Consider the following 26,499-nt stretch of genomic DNA (forward strand, 5'->3'; position numbering starts at 1 on the left):
AGCAGAGCTGCTCTTGACCAGAATGCCTGCATCCCCATCACTTTCCACATATATGCCCTCTCACGTCCAACGGGATATTCACATTTCACTTAAGCAAAGGACACACTTTTAACTTCTTGACAAAATTCCTACAGGATTCAAACGAAGAGGATAATAGAGTGGACAACAAACCAAATTAACTATTTTAGTAAACTAGATACAGGCAGCAAACAGTAAAGCGACCACTCTATGAAAAGTATATTCTGATGCACACTCTTTTGTCATTTTCAATTCATGTCACGTCTAAGTCACTGCCTGCTTTGCTTAAATCTATTCAAGACAATATTGTTTGCAGCATCTTTGTAACTTCATTTGTCGCTCCGTCACATTTGTTCCTCTTCAGATCTTACTGATCAGAACCTCTCCAGCTAAAGAAACAGAAATCCTGTTCCTAGTACAGTTTATTTCATTTGGTGAAGTGCTATAAATTCAACTGGAATTAGAATTCCCTCACTGGTAGAAGTAAATTTATACTTAAGGGCTGGCTTGACAATCATTTCTAGAGCACAAGGTCTCAAACAGATTCCTTGAGACTCAAGATAGACAAATATTAAAACACTAAGCTATGGTTAAGCAACTGGAAAGATGAGCAAAAACTAGCTCATGAAATGTAAACCAAAGCAAAGCCTACTTAACTCTGCAATTCTGTGGTATTGCTTTTTATTATTGTTTTTAAAAACAAGTTTTGTTGTCCCACATTTCCTCATGGCCCTGACTTCAGTATCAAAGACCGTCTAGGAGATTACAACACTCATCATGCAGTCTGACATGTATGAAAGTTTCTGGTGGTGACTCACTCACAATCTTGTGCTATCTCCCCTCCCCAAGAGATGCCAAAGAGTCAGAGAACTCTGTACTAGAAAGAGCTGGGTGCAAAGTATGTATTCATTACATACATGAATTATCTGAAATTCAGACCTTCCTTTGAGCTGCCTTCTCCTCCCCCCCCAGAGTAGATGGAGTGTAGGGAAATCAGTCTGCCTAATCTTAGATGGTATGGCTCTTCCCCCATGAATCACACTGATGCCAGAAGACATGCCTTTCTTGAGGGGGCTGGGCAGCACAAGGCCTCGCTGGGCTCTGAACAGATGACCTTCCCATCCCATACACAATAAGGAAGCAGGATACAGAGACAACGTAACAGAAGATATTCATATTTCAAGCAGTGATTCACTGTGCAGCTTGATAATTCAGCAGCATCTTACACATCCATGTTGCCATTCAGAAAAAAAAAAAAAAAGATTCCTCAAATATTTCTGTACATAAAGACTACATCTGGACCACTTTGTCTTTTACCACTATTGTCAAGAGTCTTACTTAAACTCCTAAGAGGCTCAACAAACCTTTGACTTTAATGGAAACAAAAAAGTAAATGTGTGCATGTGAGCTGGCTGCTTAACTGCTGCTGGCCTGCATCAAAGCATGATTTCTGCAAAGAACTACCACACATTTGCAAATCACAAAAACAAATGTGACAGCCTTTACGTAACAGGTGCAAACAGGGTATCCACATGTGCACATGGATACAAATCCAATATACACATATGCATAAAATATTTATTTGAAGATTCTATTATTCACATGATCACTGTAATCACTGATCAACTCTCACAGGAAATGTTTTCTTTCTTGTTTTGCTAGGTAAGACTAGATTGCAAAAGAAGGAAGAAGTTCTGGGGTCCTTGCAAAAGACATCAGGTGAGAAGAACAAATAGGTAAGGCTTAACTAAAAGTTATGCTTTAAAAGCATACATAAAAGCCAGTAATTACATTTCTTTTCTGCTTTCTGGAGAAAGCTGAGATTCACTACTAGAAACTACACATCTCAGTCATGTGTTGGAACAGATTTGGTACACAGGCATTTGGAAGCTGAGGAATATGTGGTATGCATCACTGTAATACCATGCAGCTGTTTACTAGACTGAAGAGCTCGCTCACTCACTCTCTCCATGGAGGAGACTCGGTGAAAAGCAGCCTGCAACCACTTGCACGAGGCTGAAACACTAAGCCAGTCGTCTCTGGCAGTTAGCAGTACAGCACTGTTCGGTCTCCCAGACATTCAAGAGAAGTTGCCAATTTCATAACACTTCCAAGTATTATTAAATCTTGCTAATTTTATTTGAATTCACCATATTAATAAAAGCAAATCCATGGGCAAACACATCCTGATAATGCACAATAACCAAAAATTACTTCAATCTCTGTATTGTATGTGAAAGCAGGGAGGAAAAGTCAGTCCCTTCCCATGAATGATTACTCCTAACAGACGCCAGACACACTAGAGCCTGAAGTCTTTTAGCCACAGGACAGGTACGAACCATGCCAGCTCAGTTTACGGCAATCGTCATGTCATCCAACAAGCATGATCAATCCTGGCCTTGAGCAACCCCCTTCAGAAGGTATCTCAGGCTGCACGGCTCAGGCTGCTCTTCTGTGGTGAAAATGACAACTGAGGTTCCTATTATTGGCAAGACATAGGCACAACTACTAAAAATAAGATAAGAATGTTACAATACAGTTTGTTGTCTGCAGTAGGCCTAAGTAGGAGACAGCAACAGAACAATATCTGGACATAAACAGAAGTTTTAATCTACGTAACCCAGAATCTTTCAAGAAATTCCAGATGTTGCCCCAGTTCAACCACCTATATTGCTTCTAATTTTCAAACTCCTATTTGTTATAGAGCTCCTCCTTTTCTCCTTTGGCCCTTCCAGATATGCTGGTAGCCACCTCCACTATTTCAGAATTATTTTTAAGAGCCACATGCAGATGTCTTAGAAAGAAAGAAAGGAAAAAGCACATAATTTAATCAAAACATCAAAAGACCATAGAAATACTCCTGCTTATCCTGCAACTAGCAGCAGCAGTATCATTTGTTCTTTCAAAGGGTACCAAGGGTCCTACAGTGTCTCTCTCTCTTTCAGGAGACACTGTTAGGAAACATGAGGCATCTTCAAACTAGGCTCTGAAAGCTAATCCTGAAGTACTTGAACATTGGAGAGCCTGAATTCTCATAGCATTAACATACCCTTTTATTACCCTACTTCAATTTTTTCACACTGACCTCCAACTCAAGATTCTGACGGCCAATGGTCATTAATTAAGCACTAACTGCATACTAATTGAGCCAGCAACTTAAAGTGAGAGGCTGCCTTTTTCAGCCCATTCCTCTAAATAAACCTCTCAGTTGACTTCTAGGCCATTTTTTTTTTCAAACAGTATGTGTGAATGAGCTTCAGCTACAGAGAGGCTCAGGGCAGGGGCAGCCAAATTTTTTTTTTTTTTTTGCATGTCAGGCATTGGAATGGGCTGCCCAGGGAAGTGGTTGAGTCACCAACCCTGGAGGTATTTAAAAGGTACTCAAGGACATGGTTTAGTGGTGGACTTGGCAGTGTTAGGTTTATGGTTGGACTCAATGATCTTAAGGGTCTTTTCCAACCTAAATGATTCTATGAATATAACCCATACAAGTAAGAAGGCAAAGCACTCAGTTCTACTAGAGTGCTTCTCTAGTAGAGAGAAGCACTCTAGAAGCGCTTCATTTTCTAAATTCATTGGTTCAGGCAGCCACTAAAGAAAGATCCTTCCATACAGAATGGGTGGTAAATAAATCAGCACATTTCATTTTGATCTGCAAATACCCCTTACTTTTATGCTTTCAATAATGAAAACTGGAATGGAAGTCACATCCATTCATCAACATTATCATAAAAATCAGGAGTCCTGAATATCCGTTCTTTATAGCCTATCACAATGTCCTTCTCAAAATTGCAGTGCATCTAAGAAATGGACTCTTCAGACAATGACCTGCAAATGCTTTGTCAGTCAGTGCTGAACAGTCCTTCTAGAAAAAGCATGAAACAACAACCAAAAAAAAAAAACCAAAAACAATAACAACAATTGGGCTTTTTGTTTGGTGCTTTTTTTTTTAAAAAGGGGAACATAAGTTCTGACATCCATCATTATTTTCTTCTAGTCCTTTCCACTTTCAGATAGTCCTCAGAATATTGTCTCCTTCCACATTCTAATTAAAGTCTGCATAAAACACAAATTAACAGATACTCCATTTGCAATCAGCTATATACTCCAAAAATCAAGCCATTATTTGAAGCTCTTATTAGCAAGAAATTACTGTCTTCTTCCTTTGAGGCACCTGCATTGAGATTCAAAGGAAAAAACAAATACAACATACAGTGCTGCTGTACCTCTTACTTAATAAAAATTACAGAGGCTCTGCTTCCCTAGAGAGCCTCAGGGCTACAAATTACTCAAACAGTTAAGTCTTATATTCTCTCATTTGAGGAATTACATTGATAATTTCTATAACCTGTGCACTCTATCTACCTAATCACTGCTAATCTTACTTAAAGATTGCTTAGCATTTCTCTTGTTACAGCTCCCTGTACTTTAAATATAAGTTTTCCATAGTTAAATTATTTCAGATGTCATTAGTTCAGAAACTAGTACTCTACACAAGCTTTCCAGAAACAGCAGTAGCTTTTTAACAGAGAAAAAACACACTGTGGTTCAGCTTTTGGAAATTTTCTCCCTGTAAGCATTCTGAAGTGTTTAGTTCAAAATTAAGCTTTCTGTTTTCAGTTAATAATTCAAAAAGCAGATCGAAATTATGTCGGCATAGCAGTGCACACATTTATTCCAAGCGCAGCTTGCATTTGAAGTGGCACTTGCATACAGAGACAGGAATGAACAATTGCTTTATTCTACATGGAGGGAAAAAAAACCAACCAAACAAAAAACCAACTTTTTGAACTGAAACTGCAGGTATTGGCAGACCTACAGTAAGCTGCAGATTCAAGTTTAGTCTGGGTCAACTCCATTACCCACAAGAGAGAGGGAAAAGGTGACTGTGCTGACTCCCCCTTACACACTATCTCACAGTCTAAACTACACTGCTAGGAAACAAGGCACTTGTTTTGCTGTTCCCATACCAGTTTCTAACTGAAAACCATTGTCTTTTAATGTCATTCTGTTTGCTCCCACACAGGCTATACCTATAGCCCTCTCACTAGAGTAAAACAACGAAAATAATTTCTTTCCCCTTCCTCCTTAAATTTTGCCAAAAGTCCCAAGGAAGAATATATTTGAATTTGGATCAAGTCTGAAACCTTTTATCTTTTCACTTTGGTAACTGAAGAAATCCATTATTTTCACATTTCAGTATACAAGTCAAACAACTTCACATCCCAACTGGCAATCTGCAAGCCCACTTGCACTCACTGATCATCAATTCAGCATGGCTTCAAACTCTGCTTTTGAAGTTAGAACCTTATGTTTTCTAATGATGCACATGGTACTATCCCAGTGCATTAATTACCTTTCCTTTTCAGCTTTTGCATGGAGGCTTTGCATTTTATCTGAAGTGAGAATGTGAGAAGTCCTAAACTGGACATTGGAACAAGAGATTTCTCCCCATCTAAAGAAGTAAAGAAGTATCTTACAGAAACTAGCTTCAGCTTTGCTTGCTTTCATTCTGAGGCCATGAATCTCATGGTCCCATAAAGTGACAAAGCTACTAACAGACAGAAGTTCCTAACTTTTAGGAGCTAGAAGTCCTCTAGAGGATTTGGACATTAGCATTTACACAATGAGAGCCTTGTTGTTGCCTGTAAACTATAAAATTTAATAATCTGTACATTAAACCATTTTGCCTTATCTCTTGCATGACACAAACAATAAAATTTCTTTACCTTATTTTTGCTCTTATTTGTCCAATAGCAACAGTTGACTAAACATCTTCTGGAGATCCACAAGGTGATGTTCAATCAGGACTCCACATAGTCACATTTTTACTGAACAGCAGAATTGAAGCCTGCAGAAATCTACCCAGTAGCCTCTGATATGAGGCTGCCTGTATGACAAAGCAGCACAGCTGGTTCTGCAATCTCCACTTTGAGACTAGCATTTACATTTCTACAAAAGGTTTCAAACAACTTTTAGAAGATAGGTTCCATTTGTACTTACAGAAGCCGCACCTGGTACCCCCTTCAAAGATGAATCCATTTGGAACAGCTCCGTACCGACGCAGATCTGAGAGCTTCCATTGCCCCATGACACTAGGAGGAAGGTCTTTTACAAGGACGAGAATGTCATTGCAGAAGTGCAGGGTAGCAGGCCCGCTCTCTAGTTTAGTGCCAGGTGCTACAAAAACTTGAAATCTATGAACTATCAGATAAGGAAGAAAAATAAAATTACTATAGAAAACAAAAGTAAGGTACCATGACTTATGTTACATGAGCCATTCTGTTGAGCTGTGGTATGTGGACACCTGCCCAAACCCCTAGGCTCCAGCATAAAGATTCTAAGTAGAGCCCAGACATCCCCATGTAAGTAGCTCTAAGCTCATTACTCCCTCTTATGCCAGTTTAAGATTGGAAAAAAAAAAAAAAAAAACAAAAAAAAAACCCACACATCTTGACTTAATGCTACAAATGACTAAGTTGTAATGCTACATTAATTTATCCTAAGTCTTCCAGGCTACTCCTGATTTCCAATTAGTCAGTAATCCAGCCCGCACTTCAGTTACCTCTTCCATCACTACATGGGTTTCTTTCTGTCTCCTCCCCTAAACAGCCTGTGCCTCTCCTTTCCTATGTACATACACACACACACGTAACACAGTGCCCAAGGAGCCTAAAAGCCCAGGCTCAAAGAAGTAGGCAAGTTCTAACCAGAACTTTGTCACTGACTCATTTGCAACCTTTAATAAGTGCTTCACTCCTTCCCTAGCAGTAAAATGGGGAAAATTACATTTTCCCACCTTTGTGAAAATCTTTTGGGAGTTGGTGACGGTAGATGCCCAGACATTAAAAATGACTAGGAAATTATGTGATTCATAGGTAATAAACACTCTTAGATGTTTAGTCAGTTAGATGTCAGTTAATTCTTCATATTTCACAGCCTAAACTTCAGAGGAGTGGGGAAAAAAGGAAACACCTGTCTCATTCAAGTTCACAAAATTCAGGTTCAAGTCCCAACTCCCTATAGTGCACGGGTCCTTACCTGAAGTAGCAGGTGCTCTAGCCTAGTCTCTCATCATCTCCTCCAGAACTGTTGTATTCTGAATAATAAACTATTGGTATCACTTTAAGAGCTCAAATAGCACAGTGTTTCAAAGGGAGAAATTTAAGCGAGCAAGCACTTAATTCTCAAACAACCGTTTTGACCTCCACTACTCCTCTAGTTTCTTTCATCTTCTGATTAGACAAAAAAAAAAAAAAAAAAAAAGAGAAAAAAAGAAATCTGTCTTGGCAGAGAGAAGCATCAGGACTGTTACATTTCCAATCAGAGGTTTTCAGTGGAGCATTTATCAAGAAGCACATGGATTTAGCTGTTGGTTGTCCATCAAAGATCATAGAAACAGCTACCTGCCTATGAAATCTACAGGGTAACTTCCAGGGAGTCTCACTTACAACCACTCTTCTCTGTTTCTTGCCTATGCTTCTCCAAGCATCATTAATTTCAGCTAGGTCTGAGTCTTGCTTCTCATTTAAATACTTGCTATATTCTTAGTTACCATGTTAGCTGTAAGTCAACTCCTCATCCTTGTCATGCATTTGGTAAGTTCCCTAAGGCTCCAGCAGAATTAGCCACAAAGTCATTCGAGTGAAATGTGCAAGGAGACAGAGATAGATCCAACTAATCACAGCTCTACTTACAGCTTTGCGAGTAGTACTACTAGGGAGCAAATCAATAGTCACACGATGTCCCCTTTTGGGTACACAGTTGTTACACAACCTGCTTAAACATAAACTATGAAAAAGATACCAAAACCATCTTGATGAATAATTTTCAGTAAGGAATCTTTAATATCATTTTGGATCCCTCTGCCCACTACTTTGCTGGTAATTAAACCATGGGAGCAGAAGCATCAGGGTTCTTTCTGCCTCATAAATGAAGAATGGAGCACACTCTTCACATAATCTGTTGCAAGTTACAACAGCTGCTGAAAACAAAGAGCTGCAGCTCAGATTCTAGACCACTGTTAAAAAAACAGCATATCCAAATACGAACAAAGGCAAAGTAGAGAAAAAAAACAGATGTGGACATGAAGCCTTTGCCATGTGCTGCTGCCTTGGTATATTGGATTTTTTTTTCAAAATTATCCCTAGCCATCTATTTCTCCTACTCTGGGAAAAAAAAAATTAATAAGATACAGAGCTGAATATACCCATGACCAAAAAGTACTATTTAAGTTCCTCATTTCCTTTAACTAATCTTTTCTTCTTCACAGCTATGTGCTGACCTGCAGTATGGTAACTTTCTCAAAATGAGCACTCTTCTTACACCTGACCTATACCTCAGCTCACTTAATTCCACTGTTTTCTCTAATCCTGGTTCTTCTATTCCAGGAATCACGTCCACCTCACTGCTAAAAATGGAGATAAAACACAGGCAACTCCAGTGCAAATGCTTCCATTCTGTGGTCTTCTTTCAAGAGCAGCATCAACTCCTTTCACTTTTTTTTTTTTTTTTTGGCTTCCCAGACTCTGAGGTCATCTGTCCATAGTCTATTTTTATCATCCAGCCACCTTACTTCCAGGGCACACAAAGGCACCCATAACTACACTTTAAGAAAAAGCACCAGTCATCATCCTCCCTTCTTCTATGCCTCCACTCTTTTCTATTTCTGTCTACTCAAACTAGATTCGTTTTAACTTGACTTCTTTCTCCTAACTGAACCTGCACTGAAAGATAAAATCCCCAAAAAATTCTATACTCTGGTGTATCCTCCCTTCCCCTAACCTTTTTTGCAATTCGCATTCTACAAATTATTGCCAGTTCAACCAACTATACTTTTTTTTCTTACTTCTTCATTTCTTCACCTCCACACACATTCTCTCCCACTCCATCTTTACTCCATGGCTGCACTTATCATCATCCAATAGGCTCTATTCCTACCTGACTCACAGCTTTCCTTTAAAAATAAATTCTTCACTGCTTCTGCATTTCCTCCTATCACAACCATAACTCTTACACTCAGATTGAGATTAAATACTCTCTCCATCCCAGCACTGCATCAGTGCAAGACTATGAAAACCAGGCCCACTCTGTCAAATTAAAATTCTCCTTCAAGTTTTAGGACAACTCTGTGCTGTACATAGATCCCAAATCTAGTAAAGAAACAGAACCAGAACACAATACAGCTACGTTATCAAAGTGTACCAACTGTTTCAGCTACTTATGCCTGTAATGTTCTGAAACCTCCTCTAACCTTTCCCCTAATGCAAAGCTTCATATTTGACAGCTCCAAGCGGTACATGCATACACCTCTCTTCTCACACTTCACATTTTAATACTGTAACATTCCTAGGCCATCTTTCTATGTACTGCAAAGGAACGAGTCCACGAATGCAACAGATGGCAAGGCATATGTAACAAATGATTAAGATAGCTAATGTGTGTCTCCCACATACCTACCCTCCTTCCCAGTTATGACTAAACAAACATAAGACAGATACCATGGATTACCATTTTATCACTCTTTGTTCACCACTGTACATTTTAGAGCTGCTAACAAAGACAGTAAGATTAAAGGATGCATAAGAGTGAAGTTCGCTGGAAAGACTGTGTCTGATGACACTCCTCACTGGAAGATGTCTCTTCCTGACTCTATCAGCACTAAGCATTATCAATGCAACATCTAGTAGGCAGTTCAGAAAACTGGGATCGAACTAGCCAAGTTCTACTCTGGACTCTGCTTCTCTTAATTCAGGCTCCCTCTGAATCCTGTTGTGAAAATTCCCAAGTAAATTGCAGGACCAGAAGTAGAAGTTTTATCACTTTGCTTCAAAACTACACACTTTCAGTGCCAAAATCAAAAACTAAGTTAAGAACTCTCATAGTTAGCCATTAGTACGGGGTAGTACTGTAATCAAAAGGGACATCTGCTCTAAGATGTAAGGAGAAGACCAGTCTCTTCACTCTCACATGAGTGACAGTCTTTTCCTTAACTGTACTTTGTTACCTGCATTTTAGCTACGCTTTGCTTTTTTCCCCCACTTTGAAAAAAAAATAGAAAAAAGGAAAGGAAAAAAAAAAGTGGGAAGACAAAGGTTACCTTCCCCTAAACTGTAGCGGATTCGTACATCCCACGCATACATTGTTTCCTTGTTCTCAAATCCCAGCATCACAACTTGAGAGAGACAGATGATTGCAAGCGTATGATTCAAGCCCTCATAGGAGAGCCCAGGATCCAAGCCGCAGATGTCTTCTAAGGTCATGCTGCTCCTCTCCTTATGCCCTTTTGCTCGTTCAGATTTATCCTTGTACACCAGCATGAGCAAACAGTCTAAAAGAAGCAAAACTGTCAGAGATGATGAGGCAGGACATAGAACATAACACATTTCTGAGTACTCTGCTTCAACACAAAGGTGCTTTAGACAACTGCAGGGTCAGTCTGATCCAGTCAATGTAAGAACTCAGTTTCTTTTTCCCACCCCACCCTCAGGTAGTTTGTAGACCTTGTTTTCAAGGAGCAAACACTGAAGGCATGTTTCAGTGGTAATCTCGAAGGCTTAGAAATAAGGAGGCTTTGAAAAGTTTTACTTTTCAAAAAGCCAGTGGTTTTTCAGATAGTCTCCCGAGTCTGGAAAGGACTGAGTCATTAATTCTGAACATTAGGAGTTACACTGCAATAGCTGTTCACGTTACAAACAGTAAAGACTGAGAGGCTATTGTCATCTGTATTTCCATTAGAACATACTGAACCACAAATGAAATTCTTACTGTAGTTCACAGATTACTCAACTACTAAATGGTGAACAGACTGCGCTGCCAGATTGTTAGTGTCAGCTCAGGTTTCCCAGTTAAATGTTACACAGTAGCCATTGCTAAATAATCATTATGTGCCACACCTTTTCTTTAAAAAAAAAAAAAAAATACTTCCTGGTGTCACTATTTGTTTTTAACCCCTTCCTAGAGGTGTTTATTACACAGTAACTATGCAACAGAAGAATTCAAGTGCCACAGTTCCATGGGAAAAGCACATTTCACAAGCAAACCCAAAATACAAGAAAAAGGGAAGAGCCCTCTCCCACCTGTTGCTTTTATAACAAGAGCACTCCTCTTCCCCCAGGTTCCCTTCCTATCACATAGCACTCAGTTGTAAGTGCCATTAATGGTCGATATGAAAGCTGCAACATCCACAGCTTAACCAGGCCTACATACCACAAAGGAGAAAGCTCCATGTACACCATTTTATGAATGTTGGGGTGTGGTGCTCTGAGCCCTGGAGAGGTGCCCTGCAGCCCTCAGCTGGGCAAAGCTCTGGCAAATCTCCAAAGAGGTGAAAAATGACTGAAAGACTGAACTGTCCGCTAACTAGAGCGGAGCTTTGCACTGACTCCCCATTGTTTTCGCGCACCTGTTAGCAAAAACAGCTGCAACCACGATACTTAAGCATTCTGCAATACAGTTGCATGTCTGAAGAAAGAACTATGATTTGCAGATCAGGAAAAGCAAATCACTGTGGGCTTTTTCTGGTAAATCTGGCTAATTTTGCTAGAATAAAAATACTGCTTTTGAGGAATAAGCTACTTTATCAGTCAATAAGTTTTCAAAGCAAGCTCCCTCATCATACTCCTTCAAACCTGGCTTACTCATGTTAGAAATCCAAGCCCATATTCACGTGTAGATACTAGCTCTAGGATCAACAGACAACCATTCATGCAGACAAGTTTAACAGATTCAGCCAAAATACAGGCATTTAAGACGCTAACACATAACTGCAACAACTCAAGTAAGAAAGAGGTCAGAAGAGCTTCAATTACCAAGAAATCTTCAGTCTACCAGCAACAACGTAGAAAAGATGCTATAATCCATTCTGCAGCAATGCAGATTCACGTTGTCTAAGTGTAAGCAACATTTAGCCCTGGAAACATACACTTTTGGGCCCAAACGTTTTCCCCGTTGGGAACAGACGGGGAAACCTGAAACCTACTTTTCCTTCTCCAGCGGTAAAACATCCACTCGGAACAACGTTTTCAATTTCCCCTTCAGAAGCATGGAAGTGATTTTTTTTTTTAATTCAAAATGTCATTTTATTTTTAAATTAAAGTGATATTTTATGTCAAAACACTGATCAAAAATAACTACTGAGCTTAGAACGCCAGCTTTTTTTTTACAGCTACCAATCACCCTGCAGAAATAATAATATTTTTTTAAAAAATTGTATTTTAAACCAGAACCAAATAGCTGTGCCTTGAAAAGTCACCTTTCCCCTTGGTTTAAGTCGGCGCCTGGTACTAAGCTGCCCAACCCAACAGAGCAGGCCCGGGCGCCGCCGGCAGCCGAACGGGGCAGGAGAGGCCTCAGATCCGGGCCGCGGCCTGCGGGGCTCAGCGCTGCAGCGCGGGCTGCCCCCGGCCTCCCCTGAGGGAAAAGCGGCCCCGGGCCGTGAGGAGACGCGGAGCCCGGCGACACCTCTCCGCGCTCTCCCCTCGCCTCCACCTTCGTTACACTTCGGGGCGGGGGGGTCTCCGGTGGCAGCCACCTCCTATTTTTGGCCATCTGGTTCTTTGCCAGATAATTTATTCCCCCTTCCTCTAATTAGAAATTAAAAAAAAAAAAAAAAAACCAGATAGGAGAGAGCAGCGACGGCTTGAGGAGAGCCACCTCCAGCGGCAGCCAACCTCGGGGGGGCCCCAAACCCTGTGTGTGCCCCCCCACCCCCCCAGGATGGCCCCCGCTCTTACCTGCCACCGGGGAGGGCTTGCGCAGCACCAGCCACCTACTCTTCCACTGCAACGAGAGGCAAAAGGAGAGGGTTAGCCAGGGCCGGAGCGGGGGAGAGCGGGCTCTCTCCCCTCCTTGGGAGGGAGAAGGGGACGGGGGGCGTCGGTCCGGGACCCCCGGCCGGCAGCGGGGCCGGGCCGAAGGGGCGCCGGGAGCGGGGACCTTTTTTCCATCTCTCAACTTGACGTGACCCTCCACCACCACGGAATCCGTCATCTTCAGTCATGATTCCGGACAGCTGCGCCCGGCTCGCCGCTCCCTCCCCGCGCTCTGGCCGAGGGGTCACTTTCAAAATAGCTTTATTAGGGCCCCGCACGGGCACAGCGAGCGGCGCGGGCCGGCGGCCAGCGCGGCCCGGCCCGGCCCTCCCCGGCGCCCCCCGCCCCAGCGGGCAGGGGGACAGGCAGGGGCCGGGAGAGAGGGGGTGGCGGGGAGCTTTCCACTGGCTCTTTATTCATGTCTTTTATTGTGGTGTTGAGGGTTTTTTGTTTAATTATTATTACTATTTTTCTCTCCAGGGTTACGGCAGCGGGAGGTACGAGCCGGGCCAATAGCCCCGCGCGAGCCGCCCCAGCCGATCAACTCCGAGCGCCGCCCTCCGCCCCCGCTCCCGCTCCGGGCTTTGCAGCTGACCGCCGCGGCAGCCCTGTGCCTGGGGGCGGCGGGAAAGCCCGGACCGCATTCCCTTCGCCCGCTGCCTCCGCGGAGCGGGACGCGGACGCCGGCCGAAACAGCACCTTCCCCGGGCCCCCGCACCGGCGGCTGCCTGAAAACGCCCAGCTTTCTCCTTCAAAAACTGTAATTAGCGCTCCCTTTGGCTCCCAGAAGGCGTACAGCCAACTACCCCAGATAAAAATACTTTATTTTTTTTTCTTTCCTTTGCAATGCAACTGTCACGAGATAACAACCCACTTACCCCAAACTCAGAGCAGCTACAATTAATAGAATAAGATATGTTAATGATGTCCTCGGATTTATTTCAACGAGCAATGGACTAATTAGGGTCCATTATTCTAAAAATACTCCCACTGCATCTTATTTGATGGTAATTAGTTCTTCAGCCTTTTTTAAACAGCACCACAGCACATTTTTCTTTCAAGAACATAATAGAAGGGAGTTTTAGGTGTTTGCATTTATTCCTTCCCTTTGAATCGGTCAGTTTGCATGGAAGAACATATAATTTAGTAAAACCATCTTTAAGTGTGTTTTGTAATGAATTAGGGATGTGTTTGTTCAACTGGCTTTGCATTCTAATTTGATTTCAAGACATATGTTAGGAAAAATAGCAGATAAATTTTTACTAGTGAATTTAAGTCGGATTTTCATTTTAACCAGAGTGATACGCACTTAAAGAGAATGGGGAAAAATATGGAGGATGAGTTTCCATGGGGTAATGCTCCACAGAAAGGCAGGAGGCAGAAGGTCCTGGAGTGCCCAGTAGGAATGTGACCAACGTCAGGGGCGTGAGAGGTCAGGCAAGGACCTCTCGTTTAACCTGGACATTTCCTTGCCACTCCTAGTCTGGTTTGTGGATTTAATGCAGGGCTAGGCACCATGCAACAGATCCTCAAATGGTGAAATTTAGTTCCTCTGAATGAATGCAGTAACTGTGGACAAGCAGGCTGCTTTTAAAGCCACAAATTCATTTTAGTGCATTCAAAGTGTGACAGTATTGGCTGAAGATTTGTCATTTAGGCCTTTGAGGGTGGAAAATAGACTGCTTCACTTGTGAACATTCAATGTGTTTAAAAAAAAAATCTTATTGATTGTACTGGTGTTGCTATATGCTGAAATATGTTGCTATATGTTGCTATATTTTGAGAACAGGACAGCTAAAAAAGCTCCGCAAAAACTGTCAGAAACACCAGTCTAACACCTTTCCTATCAAACAGCCACCTTTACAGCAAAAGATGACCGATAAAATATATATATAACACAAAAGTACCTGATTAAAAGCATGCACAGTGTGGATGGATATTAATTTCATAGTGAAACTGAAGTCACAGAAAAGATATGGATGTTTAGAATGGCAAAAATGTGCAAAAACCTGTTCCAGTGCAATCCTTTCCAAAGAAGAGTAAATAGTTCCTTCACGCTGATTTAGTGCTTGTCTTTCAGCAGCAGGTACAGTCAGTCTTGTTACACAGTCGTGCAGTTTCACGAAGTTAAGCAAGCCGGACTCGTACTGCAAATGGCCGGGAAGGCAAATCCAGGCGAGAGTCTTCAGCTTGTTTTGGAATCAGACCCCAGAGGTGGATCTCAATTCTTCAAGCTAGTGTTTAGTGCTTCAGGAAAACAAACTGAAGACTTTGATCTTAGTATTCACAGTATTTATAGCTGAAAATCATATCTAAGGTCTTACATCTGCCTGCTGGAAATTTTGTGTGACACTTGCATAAAACTGGGAGCACCACCATCTAAAATTGATCCTTATGCAGAAATTCTCAGATACCTTCCAGCACAGAGAAGTGTTATTTAATTTTTCTACCAGCTCTCAACCTGTTGAACAACCTACAGAGGTATTCAAAGATTTAATTGTCACTTTATACATAACAGAGTAAGTCAAAGAAACAGAGGGTAAACATTTTTATTAAACAGTTTACATCATTTATCTAGATTAGCATTGTTATATATTTATACTTACACAAATTCAGGGTTTGGTTATTTTTCCTTACAAAGTTTCTTTTAACTGCTGAAATAATTCACCACAACTAAGAAACCCATGAAGACACTGCCAGCACTATAAACCAAAACACAAGAGTATCCAGGCACCACTTTAAAATTCTGTATCTTAAAATATAGCTTTGCTTGAAATACTTGAGAGAATTCAAAAACGTTCATTGTCAGAACACTTCATATCAACACTTCCAAATGTACACATCTGACATGGCTAAAGGTTCCCCATATTAAAAAAAAAAAAAAAAAAGTAATTTTCTTTATCAGACTACAGTTTTTTTTTGTTGAATCATTTTATGCCTTTTTTGCTTACACAGCTGAGTCCACAGCCTCTAAACAGCTATATATTGTCATAATTCCTTTGATTGTTCCCATAACAATTCCACAGACCATAACAGCAAAGCCTATGGTTTATGATATTACCAAACCCCCACGGAAAATGTCAAGCTGCTCCCCCAGCCATCGTGTTTTAAAATCTGTTAAGAGAAACCTCCTTTCTGAATTATCTAAACAGTCGAACAACTTGCTAGTACAAAATCTAAGACATCTTCAAAACACTGTCAAATTTAAGAAATGTTCAGGCATTTATCATCAAGGTGAAGCATTTTCCACTGCTGTCCTCAGGGTGAGGAGCAGCTCACATTCCGCAAATGTTCTAATTATCCTGAAATCAGATGCACTGACTTCCAACATTTTTCAGCAAGAAACTTTGTGCTTTCAGGAGGTGTTGCATTAACCTTGCTGGAAAATTGCACACCAGATTCAGCAGAGCTCCGAAGCATGTTCCTAATTTTACGTCAGTAGAAAATAAAAATATGCTTACAGGTTGGCTGAATCAAAACCTGAAGCCTCTATTTTTTCCCCGGAACTGGTTTGTTGCAGTCAGCTGAGGAGCAGTTTCACCTGCATTGCTCTATTGGTGTCTCTTGACCTGAACTTCAAGAGATCAAGGAAATTTCATTTTTGGTGCTCCTCCTATTTATCTTTTAATCTCATCTGAGAATGCAAGGACAAGGTTGTTGCGGGTTGGTTTGGGGGATGACAACTTCACCAGAAACGGCACAAACACATTCAAATCATTTTTTATGTAATCCACCAGCAAACAGTTGTAGATTTTGATGCGCTATCTCGACATGATTGTTTTATTAAGCCAGCTAAAGACAGTCTCGTGTAAAAAGCAATCCACAGCCCTAAAATTCTGCATCAAGGATGCTGACATGAGATGGAGTAGACCCGCTTTTGGTGGTCTGGTTTGGAATTGCTAAGAATTACCGTTACACTTTTCATACTAGCTTATAATAAAATATTTATGCCACTTTAATGAAACCAAAAGACTCCTGAACTCTGCTCCAAATGTTAGCATATTTAACTGTTCAACTAGTTTTTTGAGGACTTATTTTCTCATTAATCCAGTTTACATAGTTCGTCACTCGTGTGTATACTCCGGGTTTGTTGACTCTGCCACAGCCATCTCCCCAGCTGATAACTCCATAGAGGTAAGAGATTTCATTTTTCTCACAAGCCAGAGGTCCACCAGAATCTCCCTAGGTTAAAAGTAAGCAAATATTATATTATTTGATAAAAAGCAACTGGAAAATGATCAGTTTGGGAAAGTCCTAAATTAAGAATGTTTGCCTGTGAGATTTAAACTTAAAAAATAATATGGAAGCAGTGGTCTACTAAAGTTTCATTATAAAAAGTTTTTTTTAGTCACACTCACCTCCAATATAGTGCTGTAATTTTTTAATTCCATATTGAACAGAAGTATCAAAATATTTTGTTTAAAAATCTGAAATTCTTTTATATTCAGACACCCACTGAAGAGCACGGTTGATTTGGGTCACTTCCAATGGGAGTAAGGAAGTCTTTGAGGCTTACAGTACATTGTAATATGGGCTCTGCATGGATGGATTACATAAGGCAGAGAATATTTGGAGAGTTTCTCAATGCAGTTTATTGCAACTGTCAGAGATCATGAAAGTTTTCAAAGAAGGGTGTTGCATAGATACACACTGTTCCATGTGACTGTGGGATGCTGTAATTTTATGTGGCATATGGGCTTTTTGCATCTGTTGATTTTGATGCTATTGAGCATTTACCTTGTCGTTAAAACCATAAACTAAAAATAAGACCAAACTAATGTTTGATGACACACTACAACAAGGATTAGTGTGGAACACTTCTACTTATTTAAAAGCTTGCAAGCATTCAGGAAAGGGTTGTTTTTTTTTTTTTTTTTTTAATCTTAGACTGACTTTCTACAGAAAAGAAAATGCTAGAAATGGAAAGAAAAATATGACTTCAACAGTACTGGTGAAAGGAGCCATCCCTAGTTATTTGAGACTAAGGAGAAATATGGTTTTTTCTATTTAAAAAGAAAATTCCTTGAGAGCAACATAGGTAGGAAAACTGTATTGCCTTTATACTAGGAGATTTCTGTGATAGATGGGGGACATTAAATGAAGTCTTATGTATGAGATCTATTTTCTTCTCAAAACTTTAGTATCAATGCACTGATTAAAAAAAAAAAAGTGTTTCCAATAAAATCTTTAAGAAATAATCAAGGAGAACACAGAGAACACATTATCTACTTGGTGTTTCTTGATCTTGAAATATTTTTAAACATAACAGATGGTTTCTAGTCTAATTTCCTAAGCATACATTGAGAAAACCCAGAGGTCAACTACATTTGTTGTGACATTAAGAAGTCTATGCTATTTCTCCTTAGACCACACTACAAGTCTGCCAATAGGGAAAAAAAAAACCTAATAATGATTCACTAATAATGATTTCATATGATGAGCACTGTTCTTCAGCAATATCTGTGACTCTGAATCTGTTTCTCAGATTTGCAGCTCTCTCCAGACCTGTCTGTGTGCAACTTCTCTCTCGTTCCCTCTGCTTTTTTCTCTCTCCCTCTCATTCCTGATCAACTCTGTTTTTCCATGCCAGGGAGCGAGAATATGCTGTAATGCTGCATCTGGTGTTTGTACTGCCTGGGTAAGGCAAGGAAAACTGAGCCAGCAAGGTAGTTTCTAGCTCTCTGGGTACATGAACACCTGCAGCCAGTAACTACAACCAGTTCTCAGCCCTGGCCCGGAAACCCTGCGCCGCTGCTGGCTGCTGCCGTTTCACTCAATACCTTTCTTTGGACACTTCTGTGATCACTACAGGGGTTCCAGCACACAGTATATACAATACTCTTTGCTTTACTGAATCTCACTGTCAGCTGTTAGCTATGTGCTGCCTGATCCCTATTTATGCTAATAGAACATAACCCTCGTCCTTCAAAATGAACTGAAGATAAAATCTGAAGGATTATGTAAGGAATAATCCTATCCTTTGTTTAAAAAATAGTCTCATCTATCACCACAACAATTCTGCACCCTTACTGAGAGCCAGGGTGTGACATAACTCAAAAAGAGATGCGTGGGAGTAAGAGCATGAGGTCATTCCATGAAGGACTGGAGTCATCAAACACATTTTCCAATTGACTGATATTCTACACCATTAAATCCCACCCACTAGAGTAACCTCAGCTCCTTCCTCCTCCAGACCTCACCACTGCTCCCCGCCTCCTCCCCAAGTATCCTTATTTCCACTCAGGCAAGAGGCAGCAGCTCTGGGATGTGGCTCCGCACGGGTGCGTGCTGGTTTGCCTGCCAGCACATCCCCGCCAGCAGCCCAGCAAACCATTGCCACCACACTGCAAGCTCAGCCAGGGGCTAAAGCAACTCACTCTCCAATGCATAGCCACTGCCTTTTGTGAAGGTAGGAGGAATATAACACCCTGGAGGGGTTTTTTTTTTTGCCCTTCTGTAGAAATTGATTGTCAATGAACAGGTTAAAAATGAAGATGGAAGCAAATAGTACAGTCACATAAGTTTCTTTTCTTTAGGAACATTTCTTTTCTTTAGGAACGTTTCTTTTCTTTAGGAACCCTGTAATGTCAAAAGTAAGCACTGTAACACTGCAACATTTCTGGCAATAATATACATTTGTATTCTCTGCCTAGAGGTGACTCACAGCATTACCTGACAAGCATCAGATTTGCTATCAAAGTAGCCAGCACAGAACATATTTTCAGTGATTTCTGTTCCATAAATTTCAGGGCTTCTGCACTTCTCCTCAGGAATAATTGGAATGAGTGTTTCTTGCAGGACATTTGAATAGCCAGATATGTCTAAAAAATTCCCAGAAAAGAAAAGAGTAATTTTTATAGAATGTGAAGAGTGTAATACGGAAACACAATGCACAATGCAACATACAAACACACTTAACACATCTCAGTCATATTCACGTTGTGGATCTCTTTAAAAGATAATAATTTTTCTAGTGACCAGATCACTTTTTGCTCCTGCAGTCAGACTCCGTGCCCTTTAATTAACAGTATGCCATGTCCAGATATTAATCCACTTTGGGTTTTCCCATTTCCTAGAGACTCAGGAACACTCCCCCAGCACTCCTGCCCTCTCCTCTTTCCAGGTGTGATATTAAATCATCAATTATCAAAGGCTCAATTACCTCTTTTTGCCTTTAGACTACACATTTAGACCAGGACAGCATTTACTTATACTAAATCTCTTATCAAAATGAGGCAGCCAGCTCCCTCACCCTTGTCATCTATCTACATAGGTCTCTGCTATCTCCACATCAAAGCAGCATAGCCAAGCCTCATAATCCTGAAATTCTTCATCTGAAAGGATGGGATGGATTTTTCCACCTTTCTCAAGGTGGATCAAAGCACTTCTTAGCCCAAAGTCCTCTCCTGTAGATGTTTCTAAAATTTCTTGCTGGTGAAGGTAAAGATCTCCTCCATCACAGACTAGTAAGTTGATTGTGTTTGGTTTCCAGCCTTTGATATTTACCTTGAGAAACCAGGGATAGAATTCACTTGACTAAGGTGTCAAGTTGTTGGCACCTACAACTAAGCTACTTGCTCGCCTCCAAGTCCACGGAGATCTAGCTAGCTCACAGCTCATCTCATCCTAAAATAGATGCAAACATTTGGTGAAGGGAACCATGCTCCAAATTCCAAGGACTATAAAGGAAGTTCAGGATGACTGTTTTGGATGTAAATGTTGTAATCATCTAAAAGTAAGTAAAAAGAATCCCACCAGAAATCCCTTGGAAAATACTTTACCAGACTATCAGTTGTGTAACATATACTTGAGCATTATGTTTTAATTATCATGAGTTTTTTTTCTACAGATACCAGCTCTCATTTTACTCACTCTCATGCCTGTGTCCCCATCCAGAAATCTGACATTTGAACTGATCAGGGAAAATAGTGTTACTTTCCGGCAAGCAGATGGGCTGAACAAACTGGGACTTGACGGCACAACGCTGGCCATTCTTCTTCAGCTTAATCAAAGCTGCAGAACAGAAAATACAGGAGGAATAAAGTGACTGTTCCAATTCTTTAATGGGATTGGCAGCAACGGGTCTCAGATACAACTTTAATTATCCCCTAAGCCTCTCTTAATTAAGATATTTCAATCAAAGACAGACAGACTCATCTCAACAGCACCTGATTTCACAGCAAATTGAAGGCTGAAACATTCAGCTACTCCCCTTGTGGGAATATTTATTTTATGCTGCACTCCCTATGCAGATTTTGCTTCACTGCCTTTGTAGAGAAGGAGGAAGATAAAAAAAAGTACATGTCTCCTCCCACCTTAAAGTTAAATAACAGTGACATATCCACAATTTTCAGCTGAAATAAGTGGGATGTGCAAGTGCTCACTGCTTCTGAAAATCTGGCCACTTGCCTGATTCCAATTTGATTTTAAAAAGTAATTACTGCAAGAGTTGGTGTATTTCATGCTCTGTTATCACTGAGTTCAGCAAAATTCAAGATCTTGAAAATTAAGGAATAAAAAAATCAGAATATTTCAAACCCAAGCTTCTGAAAGCTACAAAAAATTACACAACCCACACAACATTTGCTATCCCCTCATGTGGCTAAAAACAGTGTAAAGACGGAGCCCTGCAGCATCATGAGCTTGATACTGAAAGAAGATGTCAAAAGTAGCAGAAACGTTGGTTCCTCTGTAGCAGACTCCAGTGTTTGGCTGTAGAGCAACAAAGGGGACTTTGTGCTTGGTGTAACAAGGGCAGTATGCTGGGTTTGGGCACACTGCTCAAAGAGGATGGAGCTGAGGTAATGTGAATGCACCTATTACTTCACATCACGCCTTTTGGAAGCTCCATGTTTTCTGAGCACAGCTGCGTGGAAAGCGAGAGATCCTGCTCGATAGTCTTCTTTCTCTACTGACTACATTTTTGTTGGCCTTATATCTCACAGGCTGAGAAGCCCACACAAACCGTGCTCCAACACCCAGCATCTTGCTCTTCCTCGCCTTCCTCCTTTTCCCTACCAACTTTGCTTGTTTCTGAATCCTTCAAATTTCCAAGCAAACAGTCAAGTGGTAGTCTGTTTCCTTTAGAAAAGTATTTTCAGCAGGAGATAATTCTTCTGCTGCATCTGTAGAAATCACTGACAGGGCAGGATGTGTCCCTACATCTTCCTCCCCCAGCTTCTGTCTGCCTTTTTGTTTGCAGTGTGGCACATCTTAGGAACTCCATGTTCAGCTGACCCTAGATTTGGACATTGCACATACCAAATTTCAGAGTAATTTAAAAAGTTAGGAGATCTCAATGTCCCAGCGGTGGTTTAGACCAGGATATTTCAGAGCAGAGTAATACCTTGGTACGCTGTGACCAAGAGATAGAATCTGAATGCTTTTTGCTACATAGTGGAACATATTCACCATCTGGGAGCGAAAAAAAAAAACTAGTATATGCCTGACCTAAGATATCCCAAATGCCAGGCTATTAAATAGTCCCACAGACCAAGTGCTCACACATCTTGGTACCCCAGGGTGACGTGCCACCTTCCACAAGAGCAGATGAGAAAATAAGAAGCAAATTGCTGTTCCATTGTCATTCTGACTAATATTATAAGGTCAATCAGAAGGGCACTTAACTTTTGACTGATAAGACAGCTGATTTTTAACTCTATCTCAGTAACAGATTTTCAGAGCAGATGGGCCTATTATATTCATCTACTCAGATCCTCTATACAATACAGACAATAGAATTTTACCAAGCAATTCCTGCATCAAGCCCACAGTTTCAGGTTCGGCTGAAAAAATGCATAATCCCACAAAGGCTTAAAGTGATGATGAATCTGCCATACATCTCAGTAAATTACTCGAAAGCCTAATTATCATAATTATTTAAAATTTGTAATTTATTTCTTATCTGAATTTGTCTAGCTTTCAGATGCTGTTATAACTCTGGTAGAACTAAAAACCCTCTCTGCTCGAAAGCTTCTCCTAATGCCTATGACTTTTCCACTCTGAAGGCAGTTTTTGACAGATCAACTCAACTTGAAACTAATGAGTAAGCATAAGATAAAACCATAAGAACAAAAATACTCACCAATATCATGTTCCGTAGGGTTGAACACAGAATACTGAGGATGTAATATGTATTTCTCTATTTCAAATGTTTGTGTTACATCAGTTGTTTTATTAAATATATGCTGACCCAGAACTACCTTAATGGTTGATTTTAGTGGACTGTAATACAAAAGGGAGAACAAGCAATTCTGTGATTAGCAGGTCAAACAAAACCCAAATTCCAATGGCTGTGTGCCCTATGAACTGTGATAACCTCAGCCCCCCAACACATGCATTATTTACCCACTCATAATGCCCTGACCTGTTTCCCAGGCTTCCTACCTACTGTGGGCCAGGAAAGAGATGACTAATGTTACAGCGAGTTCCAGGCTCTGCAGGTCCTGATTAGCCTAATTAAAGGCTGCTACTCCTTGACAGAAGTAAAAGGCAAGCACATGTACTGCTGCCTAGCTAACACGCATCTGCAGGGGCTGCAAGCACTTCTTGTTCTCGAAACTTAACTGAGTCAACCTTGACCAGACCTTGCCAATGAGTACAAAAAATACTGAGGAAGAAACGAGGTACCAAAAGATGAGTCAGTGGTGGATCTCTCATTTCTCTGGGAAACCAGGCTCTTAAAATATTACAGACGTAGGTCAAGATTTTAAAGGTGCTGGCAGGCTGACAGCTCAGGAACATCTAGGCAGCTTCCACCTAAGGGCTATCACCACTTCTGCTCTGAGATTGAATTGATCTATGTTAAATCTATTGTCTAGAATCTAAAGCAACTTGGTGGAGGAAGGTCCCAACAGCACACTGGTCTAATGGGAAAAACCACACTCCAGAGGAGAATACCGTTTTTGTAATTCACACCATCTTTATCAGCCATTGATTGTTTACCTTAAAAAGACCACAATCCTCTCATATCCAGTGTCTTAGGACAGACAATTAATAAGAACCAGGATAACAGTTGGGAAGAAAGGGACGTTTGGGAATAATCAAGAAGTTTTCTGAAAGGCAGTAAATTCTCTAGGTTTGAAATGCAGCAGAATTCAAATTTCACTCTTGTTTTAAAACCTATTGAATTTGCACGTGCAGAAGTGTGCAATTAATTTAGTTAGTACGTGTCTTCAAAATTGGAGCACTCATCTATTTTGTTATCCAGTGCAGGAGTAGAAAATATCCGCTGTCACACATCATGCACACATGCAGAGAGGTTACCAGCATCGCCGTTTCCCAGTGCATCACTACTGCCTGTCTGATACAAAAGCACCGCGGAGTCTCTTCCAGTACCGAGCACAAAGCAATGATCAACAGTAATGTACTTAGAGGAAAGAGGTTCTGGCTAATTCCCAGCACAGAGAGATGCCAGATACCCTGCAACAATAACTATGCTTACAATTAACAAATGAAAGTGCAAAGTTTATTTTTTAGTGGCTGGAAAACAAGAAGTAGATAAAATATTTTTCAATCAATATGTAAGGTAAGGATTTTCTCAGTGTTCTTGCAGTGGTACACCAACCTCCTTGAAAATCAGATTTTGGGCCTGTAGAACAGAGTGGAAGTCTGCTTCCCAGAACAGTATTTAGAATAGATTTTAAAGGCACTGAATGGTTCTACTATGACTTACAGGTGGTTCATTCAGGAAAAGAAATAAAACAGGAGGGTTTACAGAAAAGGGAAAAAAAAACAAAACAACCAAAAACCAAGTTAGCTGCACAGGTATCTGTTGTCGCCTAGCGGAAAACAGTTGAAATTGTGGCTAACAGAGGTACTAAACACACGGAAGAGTGCAAATTACAATGCAACAATTATGGAAAATCTGTATGTACCAAACCACCAGCTGGAAGTGGGTGGAAAATGTCCTGAATAGCTGCCAAAGTTAGTAGCTATTTCACAACATTTGAAAAACAAATGCGTTTGTGGCTCGAGCTCCAAGTGCTTCAGCACAGCATTCACAACGGTATTATTAGCTCTACAAGCTATCAGTGTATGTATTCTGGCATGAGGTTTTCTGTTTCTCTTGGCTTCTTTACTATGCAAAGGAACAATGGGTATGAAATGATGTAATATTTTTCCCATCAGTGTGATCAAACTCAATTCAGGGAAAGTGTCCAGCATTTGTGGAAAATGAAATATTTAGAATAAAGTAAAAGCAACCTGTAGCCAATATTTTCTCTAGTGTCCCACAGCTGGAGGACAAAACAACTCAAAAGAACTCCAAAACACCTCTCAAGAAATCAGCCTCAAACATTTAACAGCAGTTCAGTTCTTCCCTTTGGCTTTTTGTAAAGCTCGGCCCACTCTATTTGCGTCACCCAACGGTAACTTATTGTCTCAAATAGATCACTGCTTGGCTGTCTCAGCCTTTTTGAACAAAACACAGCAATGAGCTCAAACCTCACGTCAAAGCAAGCATAAATGTTGAAAAAAGTAACTGAGAAGAAGACAAATACTTTTATCCCCTTGCAGATGCCTGCACATGCAAGCTCCCATTCTATGTCCTGCTCAGTGCTACCTTGTTCCTTTGGCTGGGTCATTTTCCTCCTTTGAGACTCCTTAAGGAACAAGAGAAGGGCTTGTGAGATAATAGGACTCCAAGCTATTCTGTTAGCTCATGAACTGCACTCAAATTGCTGGAACGTCCTGTTGAAACATTGGCCTAAAATCTCATCTTTCTCACTTGTTCAGTTCAGGTTGGTTGTGAGTCACAAGCAGACGGTGACTGTGAGGAGGAGAGGACCTACTGTCAAACTAACGAGTGAGTTTACCTGTTAGCAAAGCAGTGTGCTGCTGACACCACCCAGCAAGTCTGAATAAGGCTTCCACCGCAGAAACTCTCTCCGATATATATAGCTGCTGTCCAGGGATGAGATCCAGGCAGAGATGAAGATCCCCCAACAATCCTAGGTCTCACAAAAGTTCTTTTTTTGTGTCTTCTCCCACATGGTCTTCTGGTAACTGCAAAAGTTTCTACATTGTCTGGAACTGGTGGCCTCCTTTCCCTGCTTGCTGAGATATAAAGGGGTATGGCATCAGACTGTAAATCCTCCTGGTTTCTAAGGACTGGAACTTTTACAGGAGTCTTTAAAAGAAGGTTAATTAACTTGTCATTAAACATTCACATACAACTGAATCTTATTCAGTGCCTCAGGATATTTGCAAGACTGAAAGCTATGCCTATTCCAAACACTCTGGCTACACACGTCCCAGTGTAAATTAAATGTATCCATGAACATCCCCAGACACTGTTTCGTTTACCACTACAAATATAACCTTCACTACCAGAGGAGGCACAACAGAATGTATGATACATCACATCTTCGTTTTTTGGATTCTGGACTGAGTTTTGCCATTGTGATAGCAAGGACTAGGACACTTATGTTAGTATCATGTATCAAATGCATTAAAAACATAGAAGGGAAATAAAAGGACCACTTTATAAACTGACTTGTCAGATTACAAGTCCATTCTAAAGGTCAGCTTCATCATTAACAACAGTTAAATATTAATTTGGGGGAAGAGTAGAATCTTTAGTTTTTTAAATTAAACGTGTCTCATACATCTTCAGGATCCAGTCCTCTATTTGCTCACAGAGACTCATTCACTTCTCTGGGCCCGTAAT

General features: G+C 40.7%; 2 protein-coding genes across 6 annotated transcripts in view; both read right to left on the reverse strand.

Annotated features, from left to right (window-relative positions):
• DOK7 (docking protein 7) overlaps positions 1–13,084 on the reverse strand; it is a 69,089-nt gene extending 56,005 nt beyond the window's left edge. For 2 of the 4 annotated variants that reach the window (XM_086746694.1, XM_086746692.1), the window contains exons 1-3: positions 12,753–13,008; positions 10,118–10,348; positions 6,022–6,222 (exon numbers count right to left, since the gene is read on the reverse strand). In XM_086746694.1, the coding sequence (XP_086602820.1) occupies positions 6,022–6,222; positions 10,118–10,348; positions 12,753–13,008 (688 nt within the window). Of the gene's footprint in view, positions 1–6,021; positions 6,223–10,117; positions 10,364–12,752 lie in introns of all 4 variants that reach the window. The other 2 variants (XM_086746696.1, XM_086746695.1) reach the window with 2 other exon arrangements.
• A 2,279-nt stretch (positions 13,085–15,363) lies between these two features.
• The window catches only part of HGFAC (HGF activator), a 45,462-nt gene continuing 34,326 nt past the window's right edge, over positions 15,364–26,499 (reverse strand). Inside the window, exons 10-14 of one of the 2 annotated variants that reach the window (XM_086746697.1) lie at positions 25,646–25,886; positions 22,915–23,054; positions 20,703–20,843; positions 19,503–19,651; positions 15,364–17,012 (exon numbers count right to left, since the gene is read on the reverse strand). In XM_086746697.1, coding sequence (XP_086602823.1) covers positions 16,842–17,012; positions 19,503–19,651; positions 20,703–20,843; positions 22,915–23,054; positions 25,646–25,886 — 842 coding nt within the window. In that variant the 3' untranslated portion in view covers positions 15,364–16,841. Of the gene's footprint in view, positions 17,013–19,494; positions 19,652–20,702; positions 20,844–22,914; positions 23,055–25,645; positions 25,887–26,499 lie in introns of both variants that reach the window. The other variant, XM_086746698.1, reaches the window with a different exon arrangement.

Source organism: Chlamydotis macqueenii, chromosome 4 (genome assembly GCF_036417535.1).
Source record: "Chlamydotis macqueenii isolate bChlMac1 chromosome 4, bChlMac1.mat, whole genome shotgun sequence".
Lineage (NCBI taxonomy): Eukaryota > Metazoa > Chordata > Aves > Otidiformes > Otididae > Chlamydotis > Chlamydotis macqueenii.